General features: G+C 36.3%; 2 protein-coding genes across 3 annotated transcripts; one reads left to right on the forward strand and one right to left on the reverse strand.

Annotated features, from left to right (window-relative positions):
• The first annotated feature begins 309 nt into the window (after positions 1-309).
• Positions 310-1,390, forward strand: LOC131000111 (uncharacterized). The gene is made up of 2 exons (XM_057925878.1): positions 310-482; positions 589-1,390. Exons 1-2 carry the CDS (start codon positions 429-431, stop codon positions 1,126-1,128), a joined length of 594 nt encoding a protein of 197 aa, XP_057781861.1. The 5' UTR covers positions 310-428; the 3' UTR covers positions 1,129-1,390.
• A 3,139-nt stretch (positions 1,391-4,529) lies between these two features.
• LOC131000110 (DNA ligase 1) lies at positions 4,530-13,978 on the reverse strand. Of its 2 annotated transcripts, XR_009093660.1 has the most exons (18): positions 12,995-13,978; positions 11,627-11,743; positions 10,297-10,398; positions 10,112-10,225; positions 9,402-9,632; positions 9,221-9,315; positions 8,080-8,167; positions 7,708-7,839; positions 7,419-7,531; positions 7,003-7,104; positions 6,859-6,920; positions 6,640-6,711; positions 6,438-6,511; positions 6,287-6,343; positions 6,094-6,171; positions 5,702-5,779; positions 5,444-5,590; positions 4,530-4,918 (listed from the first exon to the last, which is right to left on the reverse strand). XR_009093660.1 is itself a non-coding variant. In XM_057925877.1 (17 exons), exons 1-17 carry the CDS (start codon positions 13,841-13,843, stop codon positions 5,522-5,524), a joined length of 2,433 nt encoding a protein of 810 aa, XP_057781860.1. In that variant the 5' UTR covers positions 13,844-13,978; the 3' UTR covers positions 5,277-5,521. The 2 variants fall into 2 exon arrangements, 1 of the variants encoding a protein (XP_057781860.1); XM_057925877.1 differs by lacking the exon at positions 4,530-4,918 and having other exon boundaries at positions 5,277-5,590.
• Between the last annotated feature and the right edge of the window lie 642 nt (positions 13,979-14,620).

Raw genomic sequence — 14,620 nt, forward strand, 5'->3', positions numbered from 1 at the left:
ATCATATCAATAGTTACTTTTCCTCAAGACAATAATTACTTGAATTATTATTTAATTTTTTTTCTATATTCTATTTATTTTCTCCGTTATTCAAAGTAATTGTTATTATAATGAAAAGTAATTATTGATATGCAGAAATGTAATGTTTTGAAATTATTACATTTGTTCACAATAATTGTTACTTTTATTAATGATAATGTGTACTTTATCCCAAACCCGCGTCCAAACCCGACCCGACCCGCGCCCCGACCCGACCCGACCCGTCTCACCCCATGAGGTTGACCTCACCCAAGACCAACTCTTTATATATTTATAATAAGAGAGTGCCCGAGCCCCACGCATAGAAAAGAGAGACATATCACTATATTAGTAGTTTGAGTTCTCTCTCCTACAAAATCATTTCATTTTCTCTCAAGAATTTTAGGAAGATGGATCTTCAAAGAAGCCTCCTCCTCAATTTCACCTATTTCCACCAAGATAAGGTCAGCAATTGCTCTTCACTCATCATTCATCACTCATCATCAAGGCTTAATTTAATTTTGTTGATAATAATTAATTAATTGTGTGAATGAATGAATGAATTAACAGAGCATGGATGAGCTGCGGCAGTCGCTGCTGCTAACAATGGAGCTTGAAGACACGCGCCTCCAAGCGCAGGAGGAGCTGAAGGCCCGAGACCAGGAAATCGCCCACCTCAAGGGCCTGCTCGCCGCCGCCATCAGAGACCGCGACGAGGCTCAGGAGAAATGCCAGAAGCTGATGCTCCTCACGCCGCATTCCAGCATCGACGACGACCACCGCGCCTTCTCCTCCTCCGACTGCGACGAGAGCATTGTCTCGTCGCCGCCGGAGCAGGAGCTCGCCGTGCTCGTCGACCGCCCGCTGCCGGAGAAGGGCAAGCTCCTGCAGGCGGTGATGAAGGCGGGGCCGCTGCTGCAGACGCTCCTCCTCGCCGGCCCCCTGCCGCAGTGGCGCCACCCCCCGCCGCCGCTCGACACCTACCAAATCCCGCCGCCGCCCCTGCCGGCGCTCAACCAGGACGGGAACTGCGGCGCCGTCAACCGGAAGAGAGGGGCGCCGGAGATGTCGCATTCCGACCTCAAGTACCAGAGAATTGTGCTGCAATGACAAAACCCTAGAATTGGAATTTGCCGATTTCTGTGATTTTCTTGGATTGCTCAAGATGAGGAAAGGTGGGAAATGCAGGTGAAAATTAGACAAATTTTTGTACAGTAGTTTGGTGGATGGTTAGAGCGTCGTTTTCTCTGACATGATTGTTCTGTTCTTACTCTTTTTATTTTTCTCCAAAAACCATATGGATTTTTCATCATATAATGTAACATGCATTCTCCAACGGTTTTTTATTTACTATCTCACCAACTCTTTGTCATCTCTCTTTTTAATTTCTTTAAGTCTTATGTACTCCCTCCGTCCACGAAATGAGTACCCATATTTCCTTTTTTGTCCGTCCACGAAATGAGTACCCATTTCCCTTTTTGGCAAGTGTACCCCACACATCTCTTTAATTAATACACTCAAAAAGTGGGACCCTTAAACTATTCACACTACACTCCATATATTTCTTAAAACTCGTGCCGTCCACAAATGGGTACTCATTTCGTGGACGGAGGGAGTATATCCTATCAACATTGGATTTTATGTCTGCGTGTGTTGGCCCAATGATAACGATAGATGTTTATTGTTCAACAATTGAGTCATAGGTTCGAGTTCACTGTAGTGCGATTCTTAAATTTCTTTATTTATTTATGTAATTTATCAAAAAAAAAAAATTGAATTCTTTGTTTGCTCACGGGCTTAAATAAATGAACGAAATTATTTCATCCGTCCCAATTCAAATTTTTTAATAGTATCTTGTATATTAAGACATATTTAGAAGAACGAAATTACGTTTTTATGTATAAAGTATAGGGTGAAATACAAAATACAACAACAATAATAATAATAATAATAATAATAATAATAATAATAATAATAATAATAATAATAAAAGTTGTCTAAAATAGTAAACATGTTTTGAAATCTATCTAAAGTATGGATCTCGTTTGACGAACCATGACTCATTAGATAGTCTGACACAAATTTTTGTGTAAAAATAAGTTGCAATATCTTAACTTTCTTATGTCAAAGAGTTTTGTGAAAGAGTTTCAATTATACTATATATAATAATTAAATTAAAATTTATGAACATAATTGTGATCTAGAAAGCAATTAGATAACAAAAATGCAACGTCTCACCATAAATGGTGACAAATTATTGACTATAAAAGGTTTTCCATTCTAGTTAAAGGCTTAAAGCAAGAACTCAAGATTTCACGAGCTCCTCACACAACACGGGTTTTTGTGTGTGAATTTGACTCTCGGGGTGTGAGAGGTGGGGGTAGGGGTGGGGGTGGAGGGCACCAACCAGAAGGTGTGAAAGGGTCGGGCTTGTCGGGTTTGGTGGGTTCCCACAAATCACAATTGGGATCTACTAATTGACCCATGTCTACTTATTGTTAACTTTTAATTAATGCCAATTAAATAATTATTATTCCATACTTTAATCTAAGTTTAGTCACAAATCCCCACTCTTAAAAATATCATTATTATTCTACTTGAAAAGATTAGCAACAAAGAGCCGCAAGCCGTCTTCCTTGAGCGCACAAAATCTTTAACTTCATCGAATTGTGGATGTGGATGGCGACTCACCTCACTTTCCTCGTCATACTATTCTAAATATGCATTGGATTAATTACTTTTGGGCCATATTCGACTAATGTAGTAGTGCTAATTGTTAAAACAGAATCGTAACTTTCACTGTTTTCTCGATTGAGGATTATATGTTACATAATTTGAAAATAAGGATTATAGTTTTCATTTTTTACATTTACACTCTTATTTTACACATTAAAATGAGGACTATAACTTCCATCACAGCCCAAAATAGGAATATAAATGTGAAAAATGAAAACTACAATACTCATTTTCAAATTTCGTAACAGTCTTCTTTCTGAGACACTAAAAGTTACTGTCCTATTTTAATATCTAGCTCAAATGTAGTATGTATTTTCAAATCTTAACATAGATGCATGATTTATTTTGTAATTGTATGTAAAATTTCACATCATTTCATCAGAAAATGGTCTTAGGATATCTTAGAGGGATTCGAATCCGGTTGTTAACGAACAATGAGAACACATAATCATCAGGATTTGATGGAATAAGACCCAAAATCAATCATAGATAAAATTGTGTATATGCTTCAAATATGATTACTTTGCACTCGAGTCTTTTCTTTTTATGTAGGGTGAAAGAATCATCCACATCAAAGTTAATCATGACTAATCAAGTACATAAAATTTATTGGTAATCATATTTACAAATATTGGTATAGAAAATGCAAATGCAGTCGTGTTGTTCAATCACATACATAATTACTCTCTTCATCCCATTAAGTATAACGCCTTACTTTTAAAGGAATACCAGTGATAGAAAATAAAGAAACTCACAATTTTTTATCAAATAAAAGAATATTCTTTTTTTTGGAATGAACCGTTCATAATGAAATAAACCCAAAATGGCAAAAAGAGTATATTAAATGGAACGAATAGAGTATTTTTTTTTCTTTCGGTATCAAAAGAGACGAGTATGGGTGTGTTATGATCACAATGCTTACTAAAATATACGTGTACAAGTAAAAAATTGAAATATAAACTAAAGAGAGATTTCGTGCAGAATGTGTGACAGACAGGAATATCAAAAACAAAAGGTGCACTTCACCATTAAAAAAAAACTAGAAATAGAAAATAAAGAGTATTTAATGGGTCTCAAAAACAAGAATATTTGTTCATACCCCCCAACAAATGTCTCAATAATGTACTAGAATTCCTAAACAAGTCGGAGTCGGCGCCTAACATGCATTAAAATCGAAGATGGTGAAACTCACGAGCAACCCAAGCTTCGCAATAAATACTATACTTCCTCAATAATTAAAAGTCGGCTCTATTTATTCATGGTTATTCAAATTATTCAACATAAGACTCAAACTCACACGTGTCTGGAGTGAATTTCCTAGATATAGCATTACTAAAAGCCGAGACTGCCCGATTCATCAAACCAGATTATACTAAGGGTGCGTTCTCTTTGGTTGTAAATTTATCATGAAAAAAAAAAAAAATTCACCATTTAAATACTTCCTTTCTTTTTTCCACATTTCCTACTTGACCATATTATCCCTCCTTTGTTGTGTAAATGAGGAATGAGTAAGGATCAAGTAGAAAATGTGGAAAAAGAAAGGAATGATTTAAATGGTGAAATTTTGTTTATCGCTCATTTTCTCATGATAAATTTACAACCAAAGAGAACGCAGCCTAAAAGTAAGCCCAGAAAATATCAAACAAGTCCAGAGAGAGAGAAAAGAATTTGGGGGCGTGAGAGACGGTTAGAATAAAGCACAGAAAATATCACGTTCAAGAGTCAAGAATGGTCCACACGGAGAAACCAATCATTAAAAAACAAAAACGAAGAAAGAAACTGAATGCAAGAATCACGTTCCTTGCCCCCCTCAACACATTTTATTTTCAACAATATCTATACACCCCATTTGCTCCAACCCTAAATGTCTAACTGCATATTCCACACGACACTGCTACAGCTATTATACAACATGCAAGTGCATTCCATATGGCATGGAGATAATATTTTCCTTTATACTAAAATGGGAAATTGCTAGCTCTCACCCTCCAGCAGTTGATTGTAAAACTGGACATGGATTTCGACAGTAAAATTGAAACCGGTAAAACAGGAAGCTAGTGTCAAGACAATACACATTCAAAGCGTATTCCATCATTGCAAATCTTACCAATCTAATGCCCAACTCCTGAATCTTGAGCACGAACTACTTCCTCTACGTTGGTATCTGTCAGATTAAGCGCATGACATCAATGCATAATCACAGAAACGGAGAAAATGAAAACAACTACATAGGTTCAAAGCATGCAAGAATGTATCTCATCTCCCATTACTTCCATTGAAAAAAAAAAGTGTTGCACTTATTACTCTGAAACTATAGTGTATTCTCTCTGTTCTTTCTAGCTATATCAGTTAATTTTAGGAATGGAAACACTTCAAATGAAATAGTTATCATTAAATATCATACCAAGTTATTAAAATTCTCTCAAGTTTCAAATGGTAGAAAAGTTTAACATAGAATGAAAAAGAAGACAAGTAGAACAAGGAAAGCTTGGTTGGAATAGATGACTACAGCACATGTTGCAGCTTGTTATCACCACTTGACTTTACGTTGTGAAATATCACATCTTAACAAACTAAAATGCAAACAGAAGTCTAATGTAACTACAGCTTAGGTTTCTACATAATCCTTTGGGGTTTATGATATCCAAACCACTGAAAAATAAAAGATTCTGAAAAGAAACCAACTTACTTTTCTCAATAATGAACATCCATTAGTTACAGCGACAACACTTCCAGAAATTAATGAAAGACATTCGCTTTTCCAATCTCAGACATCCTCATTTTCATCTTGGTTGTCTTTCTGAGTGTGCTTCTGTGCGTTGTACATATCAGCAACCTGAATGTAGCAAAAGAAATGGCTCCAATAAATTATTAAGAGCAAAAACTCACAAAAGTAAGCGACAAAGGTACATTGAGCAGAAACCACAATATGTCAGTGGTTAGTTACCATATCAGATGAGGAGGCCTGTTCTGGATTCTTATCTTCTCGGACACGAAGTAATCGTGGAAACCTCAGAGAAATTCCCTGAGTCAAGATAGAATAAACAAGATGAGCGGATGCTCTTTGATTGAAGGCAATAACGAAGAAATCCAGCTTTCACGTATGTGGATGAAAATGAAATGGAATTCGTAAATGTGGAAACATAAAGTGTTTTTAGCAAGCAGAGGAGGTCTATAAACATGTTAAGCAAAGTCACATCTCAAATAACTACGGTAGAAGATTTCAATTACTGTAAAGAAAAATAAGATTAGATTGTCAATTACTCTTAGTTCAGTCATAGCTTAGAGTTCCAACATTTATAAATGCTGGCTTTTTCTTTGGAAAGAAAAGGGAGGTACCTTGTCAGGATCTATGGTGCCAACGGCAGCACGATGAACAGGGCTAATGGTAAGATCAGCTGCTTTGACCTCCCAAACCTAAAGAGAGTAATATAAATATCAGTCATCCTATATTTGAGAATTTATATTTGCTACCCTATGGAATCATGTACTATCTCTAGCAAACCAAACAAATAAAGATGTTGATAGGTACCTCACTAGGTTCAAACCATACATCCGGACTAACTGTATCTGAATACCTGTAATATGACTGGACACACATAGATGTCAGAACCTTAAGAAGCTTCAACCCCCATAAAAGGAAAGCACATAGGTTCAAAGACAATATAAACAAATAATCCAACCTTTGGCTTATCAATAACTTTCGAGCGAAGACTGGAAGAACGTTCTTCGAGCATAGCTTCAGAAAATCCAGTTCCTAACCAGAAGCAAAAGTTCCCACATCAGTTAGACATCAAATACAACTTAAAATTATCAAGCAGCAACAATTATGTATTTTGTCAGGAATGTAGAAGATTGTCAGGGTGGCATCAAGTAGCGCGATACCAATTTTACATATGCTTTGGAATTCTTCTTTGTCATTATCATAACAAGCAAGGAGAAAGGCACCATAGACACCTAAAAGCACCAACAACATTACAACATATCAATATGTTGGTCATTAAAAGAAAAGGAAAGCATTACCACTGAGTACTGACATGTCTCATACAAGGCATCAATTGATTATTGATGTCCAATTACACAAAAAGCTTTTAAACGACTTACCAGTACGTTTCCCCCTGCCATGGAATGCAGCTATGGGGACCAAATCTAGTGAATCCCCAATACTGCAGAGTAGATAATGTGAATTATACCTGAAATGAGCTTAAAATTTACAGATTCAACAAGGTAATGAGATTAAAGGCTTACGTGTCCATGTAGTCTTTTTTCAATTTTAGCCAGTTATTCGACCTTTTTGAAGGTTCATAAGTAGCATCTTTCTTCAATGTTTTGATGATCAACCCCTCAGAGCTGGAAAGTACAAATGGTACAACAAAAAGGTAAGAAGAAAAATTATATGTACTAATTCACAGGTAAAATAAGTTCCCTGATTCTTAGTGCATGTCTCTTCAGTTCCCAGGCTGGGTGCAGCCTTCGAGAACAAAAATTCAGTCACATCCCACAATTGGCATTACTCTCAAGTCTTCCAAATTACTATGTCTACTTAGATGAATGATCCACATTAGTGGGACAGCAAATAACTAAAAGAGTTACTTTCTGAAACATGATTGGAAGGTGAATGTCGTACTATATCAGTAAATGGAAGACATAAAAGTTAGACTAACCTAGAATTAACAGCATCATCTAGAAACTTTTGTATTTCCTCAAGATCATCTGATGTTATAGCAGTGGCAAACTGAAAATAACCAGGTTCTTCTTGAAATGATTTGTAAAGATGCTGCACAAATGTCATCAAGAGGTCAACCAACATTACTATACGACAAGACAAAATATATTGAGCCACAGAACGAGAATCCAAACCAACAGCACAGAAAAGTCAACACTTCAACACAAGAATTATCAGAAACACGTGCATTATCAGTCAGTAAAGAGAAAGCCAACAAGACATCATACCTCTCTACGAACATTCAGTTGCTCCTGCAGGAGTAGTTGGCCATTAAGATAGAGCATGTCGAAAGCATATATGCAAACACTGACTTTGATTTCGTCCATGATAACATTTTTCCGAGCACGTGTACTAAGTATCTGACCAAAAACAAACTTATTAAGTAACACCTACAGCAGATATATATACTGATCCAGACTGCAAAATCTTCCATCGAAAATAAAAAATGCACATAAACAAACAATAAAAAGTAATATAACACGTATAACATTTTTCAAAATCACAAAAACCACAAAAATCATCACCCCATAGTTTATATAGTAAAATGAATTATTAAAAAATGGTTCCAGTTATGCAGACATAATTGCAAATTTTTGTACCTGGAAAGGTAGAATTTTCTGTTTCTCACGATCGTATGCAACAAGTTCGCAGTCAAGAACAAATGATGTAGCAGAAGGCTTTTTTAATCTGCATTTAGAAGGTAACTGTTAGTAAACACAAATAAAGAAATAAATGTAATGCCCCAGCGTGAGCACCTAGAAAAAGTTTCAAGACAATCTTCAGAGCGGAAGAGACAAAGAAAAAAGGATAATGCCACATTAATGAATAGGGCTTTTTAGGATTAATTATTAACGAATGGAAAACGTTCTTAGTAGATAGTCACTATATTAAGAAATCATTAACTCCCAAAGCAGCTTCTAAATGTATCCAGCATCATATTGCATCAGATAGGATAAAAATATCGGTTCTATGATAAAAGAAAAGTGCATAGTGTTATTTCACTTTCTACTAAGTCACCTCTTGTTTTCCTTATGTAAATGTAAAATGCTATTGAAAAGATACTTGCAGTTTTTTTTAAATAGGAAAGGATACATGTAAGTTGTAGTTAATAAACAAAAAAAAAAACTCTCGCCACTAATCCCAATAAAATAAAACAGCTAAGTCATCTACAAATGAAAATGTCACTGATACAACAAATTACTTTTTCATAAGAAGAAAATTCAAAAATACACACTCCCGGTATTTTCCAGAATCCCACAACGAAAAATACCATCTTCGCAATATTCTAGGATGCGCAAATGATAGCGAAGATCATTAAATTTTATTGAAGGGGAGTGAGTTCTGGCAACAAAAAATTTGCAACTACATAAAGTACTAAACCAAGTGAGTGCAAAGGCCACAAATTTGTTGATATTAACTTGGGAAAAGAATAATGTAACCATCAAATATATTAGTTTCACTTAAATAAAATCAGGCCTGGTGTATAATAACAACAATTAGAAAGAAGTATAGCATTTGCGGAGATCATTTTCCTTCCAGAAAAGTATTACAATGCTTTACAAGCCATTTAGAACAGCTCGTGGTTGTCTGTTTCCACAAGCTTTCTGGCTGCGCTACTCCAGAATGGTACTTATATAAGATCGGGGTTATCAGGCTGGATGTAACAATTAGGTGTCACAACTCATGTCCTAAAACGTGAAAATGGCCTATAGCTATTCTATTCATTAAAGTAAAGATTACCTAGTGATAGCGGCAACAACATCTGGGAATTTTCCAGTATTGCGCTCTGCATTTCTACTGTATATCTCTACTGCGCCATTCTCCATAAAGTGTATCTACAAGGAAAGTTAGCAATTACAGCAAAAAATGCTCTAGATTTCATAATTCCAGAATTTTAGCATATTATTTTAAGTATTGTCACCTGGGCACGTTCTCCATCATACTTGTATTCACAGGTGTATTCCACACCTTGAAACTTTTCCACAATTTCAGACACTCCTTTTGTAGGTTTAGCTAGCATGGGTCCAACGGGAATACCAGGGGAAAATTTACATGTCTTGGGGAGATCCCACACGCCACCAGAAAGAAGAGCTGGAATTATCGCATCGTAAACTGGAATTACAGAATAAACTTGTTTGACAATTTTTGCAGCCTGGTAGAGACAGAAGAGAAAGTTTCAGGAAAATAAATAAATTCATCTAAAAATGTTCGCCTAATAGTCGAAAAAATAACCATATAGAAAATCGTTCAATTCAATATGACAGAAAGCAGATTAACCTAAATCTGCAAACCAAACTAGCTTCCCAGACTTCGACCCACTAGCACTGTACCAAAAAATCCTCATAAAGAAATCTGAAATAGCTCTTGAGGTTCATATTTAATCTACGTAGCATTGTAATCCGTTGCTCAATTAATTGGATTACTCGCATACTGGCATTTAAAGAAAATAAAAATAGAATAAACAAAGACACAGACACACACATACACTGCTCTAATAGTTAGAAGACCATATTAGCATCATAAAATGGAGAGAAGACAAGTAACAGAACATGTGGCCAGTCAACATGTACAGGTGTCATATGCACATCAAGGCAGATTGTTCTAGAGATATTCTAATGCATAACAACTTACTTCTTCTAGAGAATTATCAGCCTTCGCAGGAGTTGAATGCTTCTCAGAATATACAGCAGCATGCCCTAGTGCAGCCAACAGAGTTTGTTCTGCCAAGCCGATACGCAATTTTGTCTGCATAAAAGCCAAGTTTATGATTTTTGGCATGGATTGAATGGAATATATCAAATATTATTTTAATTTACCTGGAGCAAACGAATCAAATATTGAGGTTCACAATCAGTTGCTGCAACTAGTAGTGCCTTTATGTGATTCTTTTTCTTCTCTTGACTATCTTTCCCAGATTCCTGTGACAGCTCATAAGTTAGACAAGAAATACAGCATTAAAGTTCCAAAGAACTTTAAAATTAAGGTTTAGAAGTGAATAATCTGACAAGTTGATGAAAAAACATGCATATGTAATAGAGTATGTAAGAAGCACCATCCTGATAATATCAGACAGCTCTTATGTTGGCCTGTTCTTATCCTTTCCATGGTCAATGGGAGGTGAGAGCTAACTGGGGAAGGATATGAAGAAGGCACCAAACCCTTCACTCTTAATAAGGAAGAACTGACGAATGTGTAAGATGTCAGCGGGGGAACAGAAAACAAGGGGAAAGGGGTTGAACTCACTCGAAATATGAACAGAGTCAGTCATTTTACCCGTGCATGAGCTGTTACTCGTGAAGCTTAAACGAACCAAGCTTGAGTTTAGCAGTATTCATATCGTTAACTCATGAGCCATGCGCAAGCTCATTAAGTGATTTAACTTGAAAACTATAAAATTATTAACTAGATACAACTTATAAATCTATACTATAATTAGTAATAATTATATTAAGCTTTTACCTAACTTTATTTATTATAAGAAATAACAAGTATATTATGTTATTGTAAATAATGTAAATATACTAATTTATGAACATAAATCTAAATTTAGAAAGCTCGTTTAGGCTAGAATAAGCTTGTGAACCTCAAGGCATTCAGTACTCGGCTTGATAATAAACGAACCAGGTTAAGGACGACAGTATTCAGCTCGATTCGGTTCGATTACACCCCGATTATGATAAGTTCAAGTTCTTTTCGTCCTCCCCAGAAGTTGGCAAACTTGGCATCACAAAAACATGGAACAAAAATAATATGTATTCTTTTTTCTTCTCTCTCTACGTTCAAATATAACTTTATTATAAACCTGAGATTGTATTGTTAACATATGAGAGCTCCAGTCTGGAGCCATTAAACTCACTTCAACGTCCAATCTGTTAGGCACTAAGCTAAACACGTTCATTTAGTATAAGTTGTCTGAAAAAAATGCATCAGAACCTTGCAAAAAAAGTGAGAAGTGTTGGAGCCAACTTCTTGATAACTAAATAAAGCTGCAAATAATTTCTTCAATTTGAAATCAATTATAGAAAGATGCAACGTCTGAATCGGAGAAACTAAGTATGCAAACAATAAAGAAGATGACACAAAAAGTCCATCCCCAATAAATAAATACTAGATAATACAAAATACATTTAAAAATAATAACAATACCTTGGCAATCAGCCGGAATGTGTCAAAGACTTTTGCAACAGTTAATGGTTCTGGTTTACGTAGCAAAGGCTGCGACGAACGACTGGCTTTTGCTACAAGTCCTAAATCACCAAGTTCCTACAGTTAAGAAATATTCAAATCAAAGAACTTTAACAAAGCAAAGAGGTGAGAGATAGAAGGAAAGAGGGTCATCATAGTTATAGGTTTCCAACCATATAACAAAACTCAAAGAAGACATGCCACAGCGTAAAAGATGCTCGAGTTAAAAGTGTCATCTAGGCTTTTAGCAGGATGAACTGCCAGGAAGAAACCATTTTACATATTCTTCATTCACATAATAATCATTTTTTCATTGCAAAACAGATTATTCAAATGGAAAGGATATAGCAGCAGGTTCTTCATCTTAAATGCAGACTAAAAATGATGGAATGATATGATGGTGTGTTACAAGGAATCAAGGATAGAAGAATGATTAGAAATTAGATCATCCTACAGTCCCAGATATATATCTAGACCTACCCACCTGTGAATTTCGCTGCAAACAACAAACCAAGTTTCACATTTCCAGGATATACAGAGAACTATATACATTAGTTTCCAGGATTAAGACAGTTTTTCATAATCAAAGACTATACTTCCTCTATACCTAGCATAGACACAATACGCTGTACATTATTTTTTCTAAATCCCAAAATTGTTGGCAGTATCAGACTGTTATCCTTGCAACATTAAAGCACAGATTATTGAGAAGTTTAATAAGAGCAAGAACATCTACTAGGTATTATCTCTGTGGTGCTGCTTCATCCGAACCACAAAGGTTGATTACTTGTGCACATTACAGGAACTGTTACATGGGAAAATGGCATATCATAGTTACAGCAACAACACTCTTTATGTCATGTAATTCATGTAGGAACAAACATACACTTCCACGTGAACGCGTGTATGTATGCACATGTACATATAAACAGAGGTTTATCTTCGATCCATACTATAGCAGCAGCATCTTACCTTCGAGTAACAACAAGTCATAATCCAACTATATAATCACTTAATTATTTTTCCAAAAGTGCTTTTTTCATAAATAATGCATTTAGAAACTGTGGCACTTCTATCTTTTTTTGCAAGGGACTGTTGCACTTCTATCAATGGTTCACTATTATCGAAATTAATTTAAAGAAAATCAGAATATCAAAAATACATCCACGGCCATCACTCACCTCAATACCTTCGAATTTATCCGGTGACCTAGACAACCCAAGTTAGTCCATCTAAGACTTAAGTTGAAATAATTTTGAAAAGCACAAAAAATAAGCTAAACAAAGGCGTAGCACATAGTCAAACTTCAACTGTAAATCATTCGATCACCTCGTATTGCTTCTTAATATGTGCTTCTTTAGCTCCACAAGCCTCCGCAAGGGCCTTGATAATCGAAGATTCCCCAATACCAAGCTCCAAACCCTCATGCGCAGGTGCGATCCTATTCACCAAAAGGTACATAACCGCCAACAGATCATCGGGCGCCGTCTCCATCACTGTCCTCAGCATATTACACACAATCCCTGTGATAACTATCCTACCTGACTCCTTCGATACAGCATCCAACGCCTTTGCCACAAACATGAAGGGCACTCGCTTTCCCTCGCCCCAATACGCCGCCCTCTTCACTTTGAACTCTGCCGCCTTTTTCTTCAACTCCAATACGCTCTCGTCCGGGCTAATTGACACCTTCGGCTTCTTCGCCGCCACCAAGCCTTTATCCGCATCCGCATTGCCAGTCTTACTTTGCTTTAAACCCGAATCTTTCAACCCCGTATTCACTGGATTCTCCACTTGCGCATCTCCAATTCCACACGAGCTCGAGTTCTGGACAATTTCTGGATGTTCAGAGCTGGGTGCTGGGGTATCGCCATTCTGTGGAAGTAAATTAGCGGTTTGGGATTTAGATGGGCTTTTGCGTTTTCGGGGTGATGATCCTTTTGGCTTCGCCGATTGCGACTGAGACGGTTCCTTTTTCTTGGAAGCATTGGCCATGAGAACGTCAAAGGCTGAACGCGAAGAGCCGGACATTGTTCGTACACTAGGGTTCAGCTTGGTGAAATTCAAGAAATGCTTAGAGGAGATGGAGAGAGAGGAGCGGAGGTGGAGTTTCCCGGCGACGTTAACAGAGAGAGAGACGAGGATTGAGGTGTGGCGGCATGACCAAAGCGAGAACATCAACCGCGGAGAATTGGCGGGAAAATTGTCCGTGAAGTCGTCTGAGAGAGAGGGTGGATTGTGTAGTGACAGTGTTGTGTTGAGACTAGGGAGGTGGCCCAGGCAGCAGAGTGTATTACTCAAAACGACATCGTCTTGCTGAAGGGTAAAAAACAAACCAATAAAAAGGAAAAATACCAAAATGAAGGGCTCCTAAAAAATTCACATAATATGATGGGCTTTATGATCTCAAGCCCAAACCCACTTACCATGAATATAAACTTACAGAATCAAGGCCCATTCTTGCTGCAAGCAGGTTAAAAATATATGGCAAAACATATCTTTAACTCTATATATTAATGTTTGTTTTCAAATCATCAAAAAAAAAATGCTTTCTTCATTACTCCTTATCTAATTTTTGTATTTCTTCAAGTACATCTACTTTATGTTTGATCTCAATCAATCCTTGTACTATTTTTTAGTTTTACTCGATCCTTGTACTAGATTATAGTTTTACTTCTCTTTGTTTTACCAATTGAGATTAAAAAATTATAGTATTAACAAGAAGTATGTAGATTTAGGGTGTGTTTGCTTTCTATCTCTCTATATTGAGGAATAATATAATGAGGTATAAACTTATCACTTAAAGTGAGGATCATATTTGTTATATCTTATTTGGTTTAAAGAATAATATATTTATCCACTTTTTATAAGGTGATATAAAATTATACCACCATTTTTTAGGTATAAAATTATCAATTTTTCAAAGGATAAGGGGCTGTTCGAAAAAATTATACA

This window comes from Salvia miltiorrhiza, chromosome 8 (genome assembly GCF_028751815.1).
Source record: "Salvia miltiorrhiza cultivar Shanhuang (shh) chromosome 8, IMPLAD_Smil_shh, whole genome shotgun sequence".
Lineage (NCBI taxonomy): Eukaryota > Viridiplantae > Streptophyta > Magnoliopsida > Lamiales > Lamiaceae > Salvia > Salvia miltiorrhiza.